Raw genomic sequence first — 18,620 nt, forward strand, 5'->3', positions numbered from 1 at the left:
CTCTGCTTTTGGCATCCCTTGTAATCTTTTATTGTTGGGCTCTCACTTCTCAAAGCATCTGGACGCAGAGTCTGAGAATGAGTCCCGACCACGCCCTTGTACTTTGAGTTGTAGATTAATACAAAAAGAAATACCGAAAGGGGCGCCAGTCTTTGGGGCCAATATCTCTAGGCACGGAACTCCGTCGGGCCAGTGTCAAATCATTTGTGAACTGTGAATTGTTTTGAAGTGAATTCTTGTGGTGTCACGGTAGAATCTCGACTTGGAGTGTCCAAGTCTGTTACAAAAGGCACAGGCAGTGGTGGCAATGAACTCTCGCCAACCTCATACATTGGAGGAATAGCCTATTTGTCCTCTGAAGAGGAACCCTCTTCTTTGGTGTCATTCATCCTGTCAACCACAATGGAATTCCAAGTTCTTGTGCTTTGTGTCTTCACTAAAAACTGACCAAGGCTCACTTCTTGAGAAAAAAGTGATGTTGTCCCGGCAATAGAACCATGAAACCAGCCTATAGCCTCACTAAAGGGCGGTAAACTTTGGCTTTCACCCGATCTCTACGACTTAACTTTCCCTGTATTTTATGACACAAAGTAACTTTACAAATGAACCTGTAATGGGAATTCAGGACTTCAAAACAATTCACAACTTGGTAGCCAAAGCAATCCCAAGTAGACAACAACACCTTGTTGGCCCCAAAGGTTAGCGCCCCTTTCGCTATTTCTTTATTCTTATTGCACTTGAGAAACACCTGTAAACTTCTACAAGATATCCCACTTTTATCAGGCTGAAATTCCCCTACTCTAGCCCAATTTCGGTAACATAACAACAATGGGAGTCTCCACGAACAAAATCCCAAGTGAACGGTGATTTTCCACGCACTTTAGAGCACCTGACAAAAATATACAGCATGTTGAACTCTCTGTTTTTGGCCTCCAATTTGCACCAAAACACCTCTTCGGTGATTCCCTAGCTGCCTCGAAGCTCCTTGTAGGCATCAAAACTGGCCAAAATCCTAAACCTGCAAAAAATTACAGCCACCTGTAATTCTCTGTTTTGCATCATTTTGAGTGGAGCAAACACGTCTACATGTCTCAAAAGCTCCCGCACGCAATGAAACGGTTCCCCTTTGAATTGGACGAGTTTTTGTCACAAAATGATGATGTGGCATCCACCCGGACAGTTTCAGATAAATGGTCATGCCACATCATCATTTTGTGACAATTTTCACGCGAGAAAAATCTACGGTTTTGCAATTCTTCGCGATGGAACTGCGCGTACTTGTGGGGAATTAGCAATTAGCTAATCCGATTCTTGTACACAAGGCTCTTGCCTTGGCAAACGTGCATAAAACCCCCAAAATTGTACATCGTCATCTGAGAAGCCCAGCTAGTGGGGCATTATCATATGTGCAAAGGAGAGAGAGATGCATGAGAGCAAATCATCGCGCTACATGAGACAAGGCAGAAGGCAAGCTTTCCATTAAAGTTGTGATAACCTGCACCCATTACTCACACACACATTGTGTTCACTTATGAGTAAAAATCAGCCTCCTCTCTCACTCTTGAGCACCCCCACTTGGGATGAGAATTCTGGAAGTGAGAGTTAACCTGCAAATTGCTCTCCTACTGCCATGTGTCCAATTTGCTCCTTTTGGTTTAATTCCTAGTAACCACCAACTCATAAAGTCTGGCCGAGGGGCCTAAATGACTTTAACTGAGCCTAGCCTTCTTCTTTATAGTCGGAGTCCAGTATCGATCGGCCCATCTCGTGGCTGCCTGGCCTTGACTCTTGCGAGTGAAACTCCCAGTCAACGGCCGTTTCACAACATGCAATGTCCGGGCATTTGTGATTTCAAAAAGAGGGTCCCAAACATTAAATAAAAATCAAGGCAAAGAAACCAACAAATATAGATAGTGGTTGTCACAGTCTCGTGACATCTATAGTAAAATTTTTCACCTTTTCAAGCGTGAAAGATAGAAAGAAAGCCTTACAGTTTCTACAACAGTTTGACAACATCTATGCTCTGGGGAATCATACTAAAGAATCAAAAATATCTCGAGCCGCTAGTTTTCTCAAAGATAATGCTACGCAGTGGTGGAGTTCTACAACTACTAAGCTACACACTTCAAGGACTTGGCAAACTTTCAAGTATATTTTTGCCTGGAGCCACATGGCATCCCTATTTTGAAGTACAACTTCTATCAAAATGAAATAACTTGAATATTCTTGCCACGAAAACCATGGAAATTACAATCAAAGGTTTCTCAATATTTATCTTCCGATGTCAATCTTCAAGCTGATCACCTTGAAGGACCAATGCGAACGTTACACTATTGGACTTCCATCGCCATTACAAGTTTTCTCAAAGATAATGCTATGCAGTGGTGGAGTTCTACAACTACTAAGCTACACACTTCAAGGACTTGGCAAACTTTCAAGCATATTTTTGCCCGGAGCCACATGGCATCCCTATTTTGAAGTACAGCTTCTATCAAAATGAAATAACTTGAATATTCTCGCCATGAAAACCATGGAAATTACAATCAAAGGTTTCTCAATATTTATCTTCCGGTGTCAATCTTCAAGCTGATCACCTTGAAGGACCAGTGCGAACGTTACACTATTGGACTTCCATCGCCATTACAAGTTTATTATTTATCCAAGCAAGTTGCCGCAATGCAAGAACTTATGGACCATGCCGCGGTCGGATACAAGCTTATGAAAGGAAAGCTTGTGTTTACTACAGAAGATCCCTCAACCACAATGAACAATTTCCCGGATTCTCATAAAAATCCAACACAAAAGCCTCATTTGACGCTACAACAATGAGAAACTCTATTACAAGAAGGCCGATGTTTTGGATGTTTTCAAACATGACATAATTTTTATACATGTCCCCAAAGAGTAAATGCACCCTCAGAGCCAACCCCTGCTCAAACAGCCGACAGACCCTCAGCACAGGAATAAGACAACTGAATGACCATCCGGATTGACCCTCGGAATGACCCTTGAATATTTTTTATCTAACTTGAGTTGTTTTGCACCTATAATTGCGGACGATTACTCTTCTTTCAAGAATGGGATGATGTCACAAAATACTGACGTGTCACGCCACTAAAGACTCGGAGGGTTAGGACTCCCTGAGCCTAACCCTAGCCAACCTATAGATGCCCGCCAAAACCCTAGCAAAAGGAGAAGAGACGTAAGATTTTTCAACTTATTGTTGCTAAATTGGCTTTATTTGATAGGAAAATAATCCTAAATGAATTATTGGATTTCTAAGTAGAGGGTTTTCTCGCTTGGAACACCAAGAAAAATAATTCAAAATGATTTTTAGAATTTTAAGTGAGGGTTTTTTTCACTGGAGACATCCGAGTACAGAGTATTCCTAGTGTGTCATTCAAAGTAATGACGGGAGCACTTAGAACGAGAAAATCTATAAGGCCACCAAAAATGGGTACTTCTGATGCGTCACAGCGGATGGGTGACAGGGAACATCTGAAAGAAGTATCCGACCATCCTGGAACGGACATCTCTGATGCGTCATAGGATGAGTGACATATAGCATCGTGAAGGAGATTGTACCATAAGTTTGGTAGGAAAGAACTAGGTGATGGGTATTCCTGATGCGTCACAAGGTGGGTGACAGGTGCATCGAAAGGGGAATATCCATAGTCAGGAGGAGATATCAAAATGTGTTAGAATTGTGCACGAGGAAAAGCAACCACTTGAATGAAGATGGGTTAATAGGAAACTTTGAGGAAAAAACGGATGCTTTCTGAGAAAGTGGGTTGCTTTTCGGGAAAGCAGATGCTTTCCCGCGAGGAAGTCTATGTATGCATTGCAACTGTGCATGTGATTGCATCCAGGGACGCCTATGAAGTGCTGTGAAAGTTTTGTTTTTAACTTATAAGGTTTCATTGAGTTTTTTGGCAGATTCAGACCATTTTTTAAGGTGACCGGACACCCACTTAATAAGTGGGCAGCCTATGATTAAATAAAGCGATAAAAACCAACCAACGATTTTTCTCTCTTTTTTTGGCAGAAGTGTTAGAATTAGGGTTGCAGGAAAACATACACAACTTGGAGAAGACGAAGGAAGCTCATGTCACGTGACACATCCAACCCTATGTGTCCGTGGACAAGCTACAGTACGAAAAGAGTCCAGTCAGTCTAGATTTAGAAGTGTTCTTGCACTTTTGTGAGTCTGTTCGCAGACCGTGCATGTCCAGGCACTTAGTGTAGATGCATATCCTCTGGTTGCACACGGCATGATCATAAGCATTCCCATCAGAATCCTTTAGGGAAATTTTCCAGTGCATTTAACCTATTTTCCCTATTTTTGACATTTTTCACTTATTAATTTAAGTGACTTTTGTTGGGAACTGAGTAGGGCAAATTGGGTAAGATAATATATAAGCAAACCAAGGCTAGCACTATTTGGTAGATGAGCAAGGAGAACACGGGCCATCGGCAAGTTCCCCCTCTCTCTCAACAAGACTTCCACCCCTTGGGCGATTTCTTCCAAGCAGGCGATCCTCTCGACCCTAGCGTTTTTCATCCAAGCAATCATCGCCACAGATCTCAGCCATTGGCATTTTCAGCACGCCATTGTCGCCCCCATTTCCATAGCATTTTCAGCCTCATCACAGCAGCAGAATTTCAGCGAGTAAAGACCAGCAAACCAGCGTTTTTCCTTGCGTTTTCGGCAGCAGCAGATTTCAGCCCCTGGCGTTTTTGGACAGCAGGACAAAAGCGCCCATTTTCAGCCCTTAGATCGGTCTCGTCATCCCCGTCGTCGACATCGACCTAGCCTAGACTTGCATCAGTCACATGCATCCACTTTGTACCGGTTTGTGCAATCAATAGTAGACCACTCTCGCCAACGAGAGTGGGGCCTTCGGAAGAGTGTTTTACGTCTCTGGTGTCGTATTCTCTTCTCTCTCTATCTCTCAGTCTCACACACTGTCCATTCACTTTGTTTGTGTCCATTGCACTCTCTCATTAAGAACGGAAGGCTCTCCCTTCCATAAGAACAAAAGGAACCTTGAGCACAGTTCGGAGCACTCATCTTGAGCAAAGTTCAAACATTCATTCCGCTGCGCCTTACATTGGTATCAGAGCTTTGGTAGTGTTCTGTATCACTCAAGGAAAGAACCACAAGAATTTTTATTTATTTTTTGCTTGTTGCGGTCGCACAAACCCAAGTTTACTTGGGCGTGTCGATTCCTAATCGTGTTTTTGAAGAGTGACAGGAAAACCAAGAAAGAAGGGCTTGTCCAGCCTCCCCTTGTGCCTCCTCTTTCACTCATTGCGAGCGGACCGTGCACTTAGCGGCCGGCCAATCGACGTGAGGTGGGAGAAAGCAACCTTGGTGTGAGCGCAAGGCCGCCAAGGGATGCACCCGCAGAAAAGAGCAGATCCTTCTCAAACACAGATTGCAAGCAAAAGAAGACCCTCAAGAACCTCAAGACCCTCAAGAACCCAAGACCCTCAAGAACCCAAGTTCCTCGTGAACTTAAGAACCAAAGATCATAGTGCATGGTCATCACCCGAAGCGGAATGGATACTTCGCATACAGGTGGTGAGCATGGAAGTGGCGAAGAAGAGTTTTCCCCACCAGGAGGTTTTCCCGACCCCCCCTTTCCCCATCTATGCCACGAGTTGTACCAAATCCTATGGAGGCGATGGTCAAGTCGATGATGGAGATGATGGCACAACAACAAGAAACGACTCGCGTTGCGATGGCACAACTAGAAAGAAAAGCAAAACGACAGGAAGCCTTGGAGCGTGAACGCCAACTCAGACAAGACACCTTTGAGCGTGAGCGTGATTAAGCGCACTTGGCGGCCGAAGAACGACAGGCCGAGCGTGCGGTACAGAGTGAACAACGCATGCAAGAGTTGGTACGACATGTTCTCGCTTCGAAGTCCGAACCAGCCAAAGATGTTGGTAGTTCCTCAAGTGGCGCAAGCCGGGATGCGGACTCCAACAACCCAGTCACAGAGAAGTTGACTTTCAGTAAGTATGATGGTAAGAAGGATGCTACGGTTATTCATTCTTGGTTGCATCAATTTAATGCTTATTTTGCGACAACTAAGAAGACAGGAAATAGCAAGGTTTTGACGGCAGCTATGTACCTTGCCGGTGATGCCATCAATTGGTACCACGCACGGCAAGAGGCACAGTTAGCCGCGCACCTAGAGAAAGCCGACGAATTCACGCCCCTTTCCTTCAATTGGATTGATTTCCAAGACAAGCTCAAGGTGCGGTTTATGCCACCTCAGTACCTAGCACAATTAAAGGACGATTGGCGCGCTCTCAAGAAAAATGGTATGCCAGTGATGTCTTTCTCTAATCGTGTTTTGCAGCTAGGTACCCAATTACGCAAGTTGAATGATGAGCGCAAGGAGACATTCCTTTATGGATTGGATGAGTATATCAAGTACGATGTCGAGGTGCTCGATCCAATCGATCTCAACAAGGCGCTACCGATTGCTCTCGCACAGGAGATGAAGCACAACAAAGGAAAGCCTAAGGAGAACAAGACTTCCACAAGTACCTCTCAGACTTCTCAGAACCCTCCGAAGAGTAAGAACGGTAAGAATGGTAAGAACGGTAAGTCTTCTAACCAATCTTCCAACACTCTCAGAAAAGAACGGTAAGAATGGTAAGAACGGTAACTCTTCTAACCAATCTTCCAACACTCTCAGAAAAGAACTCTATCAATGAACCTAAGGGTAAGGCTAACACAATTGCTAAACCTAAGCTCACTCCAGATGAAAAGGTAGCACAAGAAATTTTAAGAGGATACATCACGTCGGAAGAGCAAAGCACTTATTCTAAGGAAGGTCGTTGTTTTCATTGTCACATTAAGGGTCACATAAAAAGAACATGTCCTAAGCTTAACTCTAATGACTCTAAAGAATCCACAGAACCCACTTCCTCTGTCAATGCAATCAATGACAACACGAGTGTACCCCAAGTTTCTCTTGACTCTCCCATTGATAAGTCTCTCATTAAATGTTATGGTCATATGACGGGGCAACATTTTGTCATATTGTTTGACCCAGGCAGTATGCATGATGTGATCAGTCCCTCCCTTGTTGAGAGAGCCCGCCTAGAGGTTAGTCAGAAATCTCCTCTCGAGGTCTCTGGCTTCGCTCCCGGTATGGACTCTCTCATCACGAAAGAGTGCCTTGATGTGTTGTTTACAGTTCAACAAGCTGCTTTCCGTAGAAATTTTTTTGTCTCTCCTCTCTCAGGATGTGATATGATTTTGGGCATTCGATGGTTTCGTGAGCATAACCCTCTCATTGATTGGGCGGAAAATACGTTCACTTTCAATGCCAAAAGTGACTCTCCCATTGTCATTCGTGGAGAGCAAGTTGTTCATTCTCCCTCTCTCATTGCTAATGTGCAGGCGAAGATTGAACGGATTCAGGAGAAGGAGACTCTCTCGGTCTCGTCTTCTCCAAAGCATGATACACAGGATTGGTATGATGATAAGCATGATGATTTGAATGATAATGATGAGCATGATGATTTGGATGACAATGACAAGCATGATGATTTGCATGATCAAGATGTGATTTCTCACAAGCATGATGATTTGCATTAAGATGACGTGATTGTTCACAAGGATGATGAGTTAGTTGATGCTTTTTCTAGCGAAGCTAACCTAGTTACAGATTCGATCAATCACGAAGAACCAATCTTGGCTCTCGAGCTTAGGTCCAAAGAACCCTCACAGGAAGTACTATGTGTTTGAATGATTTGTCAGCACGCATTGTACGAGTGTTTCATTCATGATCGTTTCCTGTATTTTCGTCAGCGTCTTTATGTGATCCCTTTTCCTAGGCATGACATATTGTACGTTGAGCATGTTTCACTCATGAATGAGCACGAATGTATGCAAAGTGTTCATGAAAAGCTAAAAAGTATGCATTCAAGGGAGTCACATTCCATGTCTCTTCTTTGGCACAACACAATTGTAGAAAGAGCACATTAAAGTATGAGCACCAAGCATGGGCATTTCCGTTGTGAATTGCCACAGTTAATTGTTTTAGATCATAAGAGAAAGATTCGATCTCATTGTTTGCGTGTGTGTGGTGAACGGTTTGGCACTCCGTCTCTTTGTTCATCTACATTGCATGCACAGTCTTTTAGGAAGACAAGATTTTTTCCAGTCACTTTACATGGAATGGGTATGTCCATGTTTTTGTGTTGGAAGTGGTTTCAGGAATTTTCAGCCATGGAGATTCTTGAAGAAGAAAGAAGCATGACTTTTGACGAAGTTGAAGCATTGAAGGAGCCACAGAAGACTTTGTGTCGCTTTCGGCGCGGCCGAAAGAAGCAAGCGTTGCAGACCTTTATGAAGTTCAAGTACCACACGACCCACACATCAGAGTGGGCCAGCGAAGAGTCCCTTCCAGGATTCCGGATGCTATTGGCGATCTCCCTCGACGCCATACAGTTCGGTACCAGTACCTCACTTTGAAAAGGAGGGGATGTCACGTGACACATCCAACCCTATGTGTCCGTGGACAAGGTACAGCACGACAAGGGTTTAGTCAGTCCAGTCAGTCTAGATTTAGAAGTGTTCTGGCACTTTTGTGAGTCTGTTCGCAGACCGTGCATGCCCAGCCACTTAGTGTAGATGCATATCCTCTGGTTGCACACAGCATGATCATAAGCATTCCCAACAGAATCCTTCAGGGGAATTTTCTAGTGCATTTAACCTATTTTCCCTATTTTTGACATTTTTCACTTATTAATTTAAGTGACTTTTGTTGGGAACTGAGTAGGGCAAATTGGGTAAGATAATATATAAGCAAACCAAGGCTAGCACTATTTGGCAGATGAGCAAGGAGAACACAGGCCATTGGCAGCAGGTTCCCCCTCTCTCTCAGCAAGACTTCCATCCCTTGGGCGATTTCTTCCAAGCAGGCGATCCTCTCAGCCCTAACGTTTTTCATCCAAGCAATCATCGCCACGGATCTCAGCCATTGGCGTTTTCAACAGGCCATTGTCGCCCCCATTTCCATAGCATTTTCAGCCTCATCACAGCAGTAGAATTTCAACAAGTAAAGACCAGCAAATCAGCATTTTTCCTTGCGTTTTCAGCAGCAGTAGATTTCAGCCCTTGGCGTTTTTGGACAGCAGGACAAAAGCACCCATTTTCGGCCCTTAGATCGGTCGTCATCCCCGTTGTGGACATCGACCTAGCCTAGACTTGCATCAATCACATGCATCCACTTTGTACCGGTTTGTGCAATCAATAGTAGACCACTCTCGCCAACGAGAGTGGGGCCTTCGAAGGAGGGTTTTACGTCTCTGGTGTCGTATTCTCTTCTCTCTCTATCTCTCAGTCTCACACACTCTCACGCACAGTGTCCATTCACTTTGTTTGTGTCCATTGCACTCTCTCATTAAGAACAGAAGGCTCTCCCTTCCATAAGAACAAAAAGAACCTTGAGCACAGTTCGGAGCACTCATCTTGAGCAAAGATCAAACATTCATTCCGCTGCACCTTACAGCTCAAGGCACACAACAAAGAGTGTTTTACTTACTGTGCAATAGAAAGATAGATAGCCCTAGAATGATGGGCGTATATACAATGCACGGGGAAAAAACCTCCTAGTGAGGGAAAAATGCCTCGGCGGTCCTAAGTATGTTCACACACATCACTACCACATGTATATGAACGAATCCCCCCTAGAGTGATGCGGTGAACGAGAGCTAGCACGAAGAGTAAAGGGAAGTGCCATGCCCCGAGGACATGATCAGTCCACAAAGGGGAGTAAGCCCAAAGCTTTGCGGAAAGCTTCGAACTTCTCACGAGACAATGCCTCTGTGAAAAGATCTGCAAGGTTGTCCTGTGTTGGCACATAAGCCAAGCTGATCTCTCCTGTTGAGAGCCTCTCCCTGTCATAGTGGTAATGCACCTCAAGGTGCTTTGTGCGAGCATAAAAAACTGGATTCCTCGCAACTGCCAATGCGCTCTGACTGTCAATGTAGATAGTGTTGGCAGTGTCCTGTCCAACACCCAAATCAGCCATTCAGAAACCCCCATAGGCTATACATTTGCCTCATTGGAATTTACATTCGAACTTCCACCACTAAAAAGAGGCAACAAAGTGTCATAAATGTCTTGTGAGCTGACATTATTGTCTCTAGTACATGACAACAAGGGCTGAACAAAATCTTCCACAAACACAACATCCCGTGAGACCAAGATACGCTTTGTTTGAGGATGATACAACCTGTAACCTTGGCTTTCAGTACTATAATCAACAAAAATACATTTGACAGCCTTATCATCCAATTTTCTGCGCTGTGTTTGTGGCACCAAAGCATATGCCAAACAACCAAAAACGCGCATGTGCTCAATAGAAGGCTTTCTATCATGCCATGCTTCATATGGAGTAATAGACTGCAAAGCTTTCGTAGGACACCTGTTTAATACATAAGTAACACACATGATGGCCTCAAGCCAAAAAGAATGCGGCAAAGCTTGACTTTTGACCATACAACGTGCTATTTCCGTAAGTAATCTGTTTTTCCTCTCAACAACACCATTTTGTTGAGGCGTATAAGACACTGTACATTGGTGTTTTATCCCACGACTAGCCAGAAATGCATTAAATTCATGAGACATATACTCCCCCCCTCGATCGGAACGGAGGGTACCTATAGTACATTTCAAGACATTTTCAGCCATAGCCAGAAATTGTTTGAAGCACATAAAAACTTCGGACTTCATTTTAAGCGGAAATACCAATGCATGCCTGGAGTAACAAGTAAAGGTAATTTCCCAAGGACTGAGTTTGCATGGCCCACAAACATCACTATGCACAAGCTGCAACCTGCATGTGGCCCTAACTAAACCATCCTTTGGAAACTTAGAACGTTGCATCTTACCCAAAATACAATCTTCACAAACATGTTTGAAAGGTGCTTGTTTGAAAGGTGCTTCAAGAGGCGAAAAAGAAACAACCATATCAGATTTCTCCAAACGCAGCAAACTAGCACAATTCAGATGACCAAAACGTGCATGCCAAAGTTTTGCATCTGAAATAGCCTTTGAATCCAAAACTCCATTTGCAAAATTATGCCCACACTTGCCATACAAAGTGAGCTTATACACCCCACGGCATAAAATACCAGATGCAACAATTTCATCACTGAAACTGAGATCATGTACTGTACATCTGTCATCCACAAATTTGACTACAAGACCAAGTCTAGCAAGTGCAAATACAGACAAAAGATTCTTCTTGATCCCAAGTACATAAAGTGCATCAACAAGTGTGAAAGAACTGCCATTTGCAGCAGCAGTAAGCACAATCTTCCCAACTCCCTGAACAAGATAAGAGGCATTGTTGGCACATGTAATTGAATTCCCATGAGGGACAGACTCAAGAGAGGTGAACAAATCACGATGTGAGGTAATGTGTTTTGTAGCACCACTGTCAAAATACCATCATGGATAGCACGATTACAGGTACACTCTGCACTAAAAGCCCATTCTGCATCAACTTCAGCATCACAGTCTCCTTTCACAGAAGACTCAACAATAGCTGCATTTGTAGTGGAACCAGAACTTGCAGTGGAACCACCCTCTTTCTTCTTAGACTCTTTGGCCTTCAACTTAGGACACTGCTTGATCAAGTGATCATTAGCTTTGCAATAATGGCAGCGCATCTTCTTTTTGCCCTTATCACCAGAATTTCTAGACGAATTGTTGTCGGTGATATTCCACTCGCATAAGAACCATAAGAAGTGGCTGCATTGTTGTTAAATGCCTGTTCAACTACACGCTGTCTAGTCCTTTTTTTTATGGCAAGTGACTCTTGCAACAACAATGTGCATGATGCATCAAACTTGACAACTTCAGGATTTCCTTAGGTCATAAGTCTTCACGTACTAGCAAAAGTCTCGTAAGAATCTGGTAAGGCATCAAGAACAGTCTGCGCAAGGGGATTGTCTGAAATGACTTCACCTGCAAAAATAAGTTGCTCATTGATATCCTTGACACCAGCAAGGAAAGTGTCCATATCATCTTCCTCATGCATAGTCTTTGACTCCAGCTCTGTACGTAGCAATGCAATTTTTGTCTCATTGCGGCTTGCATAAAGATCGGCCAGAATATCCCAAGCCTGTTTTGCAGATTTCGCTGAACGAATGTGAGCTTCACAGACAATGCAATCAACACATGAGCCTGTGCATCCTTTACAACCCAACGAGCTTATTCTACTGTAGGCAAAACAACTCTAACAGCAGCAATCCTTGCAGCAAGACCTGCAACATCCTCAACATCGCCTACATCCTCAGAACCAAGACGTACATCAATGCCCTACACAATATTCCAGACGCCCTTTGACACAAGTAACATATTGCATCATGTAAGCCCACATAGGGTAATTGTCCCCATCCAATTTGTCCTCAGCAGCAAACATCTTGAACACATTTGTGTTGTTATCATCCATGGTAATGTTGCACCTGATGTGAAAACTTCCTGAAAAGAGGAGAAACGAAGCAAGAACAACACGTGCTATATAGCACAAACCATAGAAGATTGTAAGGGACCTGTTATGCAGAAAATGGCACTGACAGAAATTCTACACAAAATGACGAAATAGCCTGTGCAATACTGCCTATAGTGGATACGAAGGCCGAAATGAGCCCGAAATTTTTATCGACATGTGAACTCGCCAAAGCTCACTGAAATCAGAGAAAGTGAGCAGGCGTGTATTTAAGCTGCTAGCGACTAAGCCCAGGAGGACGCAACCTGCTCTGATACCAATTGTTGGAATTAGGGTTGCAAACACACACAGCTTGGAGAAGACGAAGGAAGCTCTGTCGTGGCCAGGGAGCTATAAAAGCATCACACGCCCTCTCCAAGAGGAAAGACCAGTTTTCGCAAGGAGGAGATGCTTCAGCCGCAAAGAAGACGTTGCCGGTGATGCCCATGGCTGCCCCAAGTATACCAAATGTCGCCAGGAGCCAGTGCGCGAGTTCCCTCGTGAAGAAGTGCCTACGGAGAGTGTTTCTATCGCGACAAGCTGCTGTTTTTCTCTATTTTCAGCCCATAAACGTCATAGATGGGGCTGATTTATGAGAAGGAACCTGCGAACACCTCTTTTGTGTGTAGGATTGGAAGAGAGGATTTTCTATGTAGAGATCTCTTCCGCAGAATTGCTTTTCGAGAACCGAGTTGCGTTTCGAGCGTCGAGACTTTGAAGGTAACGATTTTCATGTTATGATCTCTGAGTATTTGTTTGCAGGTGTACTTCCTCTTAGTGAGGGAGCAGGAGCAGAGGAAGGTATGAGCCTCTGCACGAGAAAGCGCTCTAAGGAACTAGAGCCAGATCAGCCCAAGGGTTTCGTACCCGAGTTTGGGACGAAGATCCATGGATCCGAGAGTGGTAGACTCTTGAGTTGGGGATCCGGAAGTTGAGATTCCGGAGGAAGGACTTCGCGTTCTGCAAGAAGAGGACTCTGGGAACAGAGTCAGAAAAGAGTTGTAGGGATGCCATGCCCTGAGACTGGAAGGTAAGATCCAAAGGCGAGAACCTTGATTCTCGAGGATTTGAAATAAGGAATGAAGTTCCTTGGAATAGGGCTTTGCCCTAAGAATAGGAAGCCGAGGCTTCCAAGAACCATCAAGTCTTATTCTAGAACGAACGTGGTAATACGTTCAGTTCAAGTGCTTGTATAGACTTCTCCTCAGTAATAAAGATACTATTACGGGAGGGGGGGACACCAGCCCCTCTTCTGTCCCTAGTACTGTGTTGATCTTCTCACTCTCTATCTCTCTCTCTCTATTTATTTCTCTCTATATCCTCTGGCTTCAGTATTAAGTGATAAATTCTATTTATCCGAGTATATTCTATATTGCTATGCGCTCCCGTTTGTCACAGTGGTATCAAGGCATGGTCTCCTCTCTTTCTCTGTAAAGGAGACAACTCTGGGAAGATACGGGAAGAATCCATGACAAGCCAAGAGAGAAATAAGCAGGCGGAAACCTAAGTCTTGCAGGAAAAGTTCGCAATGTTTGGAGAATTTTTCTCTCTGCAAGAAGTCGACGCAAGACTTGAGATTATCTGAGAAGGCGACAAGAGCATGATGCTCAACTTTCAAGAACCTAGAGAATCCAAGGAGCGGAATGCTCAAGATCCTTCAGAATCCAGAAAATATCCATGAACATCAATCCAAAATCATAGCCATGAAATCCCATCATTCTAGGAAGGATATGAAGAAGGTCTCTAGACTTAGAAACACTTCAGTCAAGTTTGATACTGTTGGCAAAAGGGAAAATGCCCCGAAAGCTACTGCTTTCATTTGATAATTTGAAGTTACCTTTGCAAATGGCAATTTCTAATAAGCATAGAAGCTGAGGCATGTGATCAAACACCTCAAGGGGAATTGCAAGTACTTGGTAGTATACCAAAGCTCTATAAGGAATTTACAACAAGACTTGGATTCAATTCAAGGCTGAATTTTTGGACCAATTTTTTCCCTCTACGCTTTTGAGGAAGGCATCAAAGAAGATTGGGATCGGTTTGTCTGATAGAAGCACGAGCGAGTCATGGATTATGTGAATCAATATTCGTTCACTTTTTCCAAAGTGGCTCCATTCTTGAACCTCTATAAGGAAGAAACGATAAAGAAGTTTAACGAAGGACTTTTGCCTGAATTTTGTGAACGCATCCGCAAGATACTTTGCAGCGGATGCTGGAGTCAGCAATACAAGTTGAAAGTGTACACCTCAATGTACATAGAATCTAATCCCCGCAGTGGGACGGGAACCATTGAACACAAAAACAATGAGCTTTTGTTACCTCTCCTCGAAGGATACGTTGCTATCCGGAGAAAGTTTGGAGTAAGGGAATTCAATTTAACTCCTCAGTTTTTGAATAGAAGACCCTCAAACTTCAAGTGAGAGGGAAGGTCTGATCAAAGTCACAACTTTGAGGAAGTTACAAAGTGCGTTTTCTTTTTCGCATGAGGAATGCATATGTCTAACCAGGACTGATCACTCTTGAGTGTTTATGAGAGTAGGGTTGAGTCAGAACATTGTTTTATACGATGAACTGCTTTGCTACCATCCGGAAGGTCCATGATTGATCTGGTATCCGGTAATTCTCGAACAGATTACCTACTATTGCGGATAGGAAATAATGAAAGAACCATTATGAGCTTTCAAGCAACTTGAGTACTCTTTAAGCCCACACCCCCTACCCGGTAAGGGAAGATATGGTAGTGCTTTTCGCACAAGTGAAGGAATACTCTCTTTATGAGGGAAAAAGCAAGAGAGACGTCCTTGGCCTATGCTCGTAGAATTCCACATTTGAAATCCAAGTTTATTTGATGAGCGGGTTTTGCTCTAAGATCGAGCCAAGGGATCATCAGGTTGAGCGTCTTCGCACTAAGGATCTTACGAAGGGAAGGTAATTTCCTAGGTTCACCGAAACTCTAAGACAACTTAAGAATTATGTACACCTTTGGGTACATGGATAACACACGAAGATGCAGACCTATGCCAAGGTGGGTCGTCTACCAGTCGAATTTTTTTCCTGCTCAACGGAATGAGATGAACCAACTTCCTTTTCAGGAACTAAACGGGAGTTTGTTATACTCTCTTGAGCGCCTTTTTGCGCGCAAGGATATTCCGACACGAGAATCTCTATTTGAGATGTGTTCGGTAGAAGAAATTTGAGTTTCTCTACGGAGAAGAGGTTCTCTCATGGTCGTTGATCATTGAGTAGTATATCAAAAACCTAAACCACCAAAAGCCACCATCACTAAAAAGGACAAAGGAACATCTACAATAGGAAGAGCTTGACGTCAGACATACGCCTACAAACCGGTATCATCTGATAGCAAAAGGCGAGTGGATGGGAGAGAGCAGTCGATAAGAAATAGTTGGCATCACCAAGAGACTCCAGGAGGGGGCACACGGTGAACTACACTAGATCAGGCAAAGAGCTATCAGCTAGTATAGAGATCAATCCACTTGCTGAAGGTGGCTTTAAAGACTAGAGGTGGAGAGGGAACTCCAAGAAGACAATGAAGGCTTACGACAACAACCATGTGAGAACCTGTTGTAAAATCCTGGTAGAGCGAGAGGAGAGCATAGCACCGAGCCAACGACCCAACCTCAACCAAAACAACAAAACCAAAAAGAAAAACAAGGAAACGAAAGAAAGAAAACAGCAAAGACAAAACAATGTGCAAATCAAACTGGACTAAATATATCCCCACATATGTACCCCAAGGTCCCCTGACTGATGCTAAGACAAGATGCAGCCCTTCAACTGTCAGTGCGGTGGAAGTCATCCTCCAGGATCCAAACCATTGGAAGCGACCATATTGATTCATTCTCTCTCTCTCTCTCTCTCTCTCTCTCTCTCTCTCTCTCTCTCTCTCAACAACAACACAGCACACGGAGAGCTACAGCGCTTACTTTTTGAACATCTTGAGCGAACCCTTCAATGGCACGTTGCTGCAGATGCAGAAACGAACAGTACAACTCACCGCACTCCCATTTGACAAAGCACGTTTCGAACGATTCAGAGCTGAATCTCTGTTGCCAAGGTTGAACAACGAATAGTTTTAAAACGCCTAGCTGAGGGCGGGCCCTTAGCTCAGTTCGGTGATGTGACCCCGAGGTTGTTGAGCCTCCCCTTTAACTGCCACGGGTCCCAAAGCATCGGATCAATGGTCCCAATTGAAAGGCGGGATGGTGATCGATCTGGATCCTTGATCGATTAAAATTTAAACTCGGGATCTCGAGTTTAGATTTCGAAAAACTAATCTCGAAAGGTCAGCCTAATCTCGGAACGCCTCGCTTTCCCAGCTAGGTTTTGAACCCTCGTCATCAGTGTGGGGGGCACACGCCTTGACCAACATGCCCACGTGTGCCTCGTTGAAATAGATGTGATTTCACATCTATTTGAAGGTAAATTCGGGATCTCGGCATAAAAACTAAACTCGAGATCCCGAGTTTAGTTTTTGTGGACACCACCATAAAAACTAAAATCGGGATCCCGAGTTTAGTTTTTACCCGTCCGACGGCTAAGATTTGCGTGCGCCTTTGATTTTGCACAAGAGCCATTGATCCCATGCTTTGAAACCGGAGGCGAGAATGGTGAGGCGCCTGTATTGTAAGCCGTACAACCCAAATTTATAAATTCGCGAGACTCGAATTTACAAGATTGCACAGTCTGAATCTTTTTAAGTGTTTCGAATTTACAAATCGACCCGCATTCACATATGTGGCATTGAAATGTCACATACTTCAGTGAACACATTTTTGTAAATTCGGACGATCGTGTAAATTTGGGGCGAAAAGTACATTCGGGCAAGCACGTAAATTCAAGCCAGTAGGTAAATTGGAGTCCGCGCCTTGAGCTTCAAATCCACGACCTCCCCCATGCAATGCATGTGCTCTAACCACCACGCCCGTATGCGTTCACTGAAGTATGTGGCATTTCAACGTCACATATGTAAATGAATTCGAACCGTGCAATTTTATAAATTCGGGTCGTGCGAATTTGTAAACTTGGATCGTCTGATCGTACGGTCTACAATACACGCGCCTCACTATTCTCACCTCCACCCTCGATCCCATTTGAGTGTGCCCCTTGAAGGCCCCTTGAAAACTTTCTACAAGGTGCCTTCATGTGCGTACCCTTTCAGGCTTCACGTTTTAGAAAACTTGTTGCTTTTCATTTTCGAGCATCCATAGAGTTTAGCCTGTGAGTCTTTTTTTTGTGTGGAAAAACTCACAATGGTGAGTGAATTATATTGACAACCACAAAAAATTACATTCCTGCCATGCTCGTGCCGAGCCATGAGAACTCTTAGATGTCACTGATACATCGGCTAATAGAGGGGCCACCCTGTGAACAACGCGGGGTCCTTATCTATGACAGTTAGTTAAAGCGGTGTCAATCAATCTGTTCCATTTATCAAAGTTCTCGCGTTTTTCAAAGGCCAGGATTGCCTCCCTGCTTTTTTGTATTATATCTGTGAACTTAGTTGTTTCCATGGTTTTGTCGAATAAACGATCATTCCTAGCCTTCGAGACCTGTTTGAAGTAGTAGAATCTAACAATTTGTGTTGCAATAAGCAGCTCCTGGCTTTTCAAAACCTTCCCTCCCAAGAACAGATCGTTCTTATAGAAGCCTATCTTCCATGTCCTTTGCACCCATTTGCATAGAGTTTAGCTTGTGAGTACTAGCAAGTCTTGCCCTATGAGCACACAAAGAACGAAGAAGCTTCACGCTACATGACACCATCGTCCCTCAAGTGACACAAATTATGGTCGGGTTCAGACGACCTGATGGAAAAAAAGAGAGGCGACTTATACCCTGCGTGCTATGGTTCAGACGACACCAGCGGAAGAGAGGAGAGGTGATAACATAAACTTTTACCATAGAACAAAAACATGCATTCACAATTCGATGGTTTTCTATGTTTTCTTTTGTCTTCTTGTGTGCGGTAATCTGCTCTTCCGGGGGGGAGGGAGGGGTAGCCGAAAGGAAATGGCGGGTTCGGAAGAGGGGGGTTCTTCGCACTTGCAAATCACTTTAGTCCAGCTCACCTCCACT

At 43.9% G+C, this 18,620-nt stretch overlaps 1 protein-coding gene across 1 annotated transcript in view; it reads right to left on the minus strand.

The window, feature by feature from the left end:
* Positions 1 to 16,646, minus strand: part of LOC147438689 (pseudouridine synthase and archaeosine transglycosylase (PUA) domain-containing protein) — a 63,962-nt gene extending 47,316 nt beyond the window's left edge. Inside the window, exon 1 of the mRNA XM_086484702.1 lies at positions 16,472 to 16,646. Coding sequence (XP_086340828.1) covers positions 16,472 to 16,482 — 11 coding nt within the window. The 5' untranslated portion in view covers positions 16,483 to 16,646. The remainder of the gene's footprint in view (positions 1 to 16,471) is intronic.
* Positions 16,647 to 18,620: the final 1,974 nt, after the last annotated feature.

This window comes from Adiantum capillus-veneris, chromosome 16 (assembly GCF_014529385.1).
Source record: "Adiantum capillus-veneris isolate H3 chromosome 16, ASM1452938v2, whole genome shotgun sequence".
Classification (NCBI taxonomy): Eukaryota; Viridiplantae; Streptophyta; class Polypodiopsida; order Polypodiales; family Pteridaceae; genus Adiantum; species Adiantum capillus-veneris.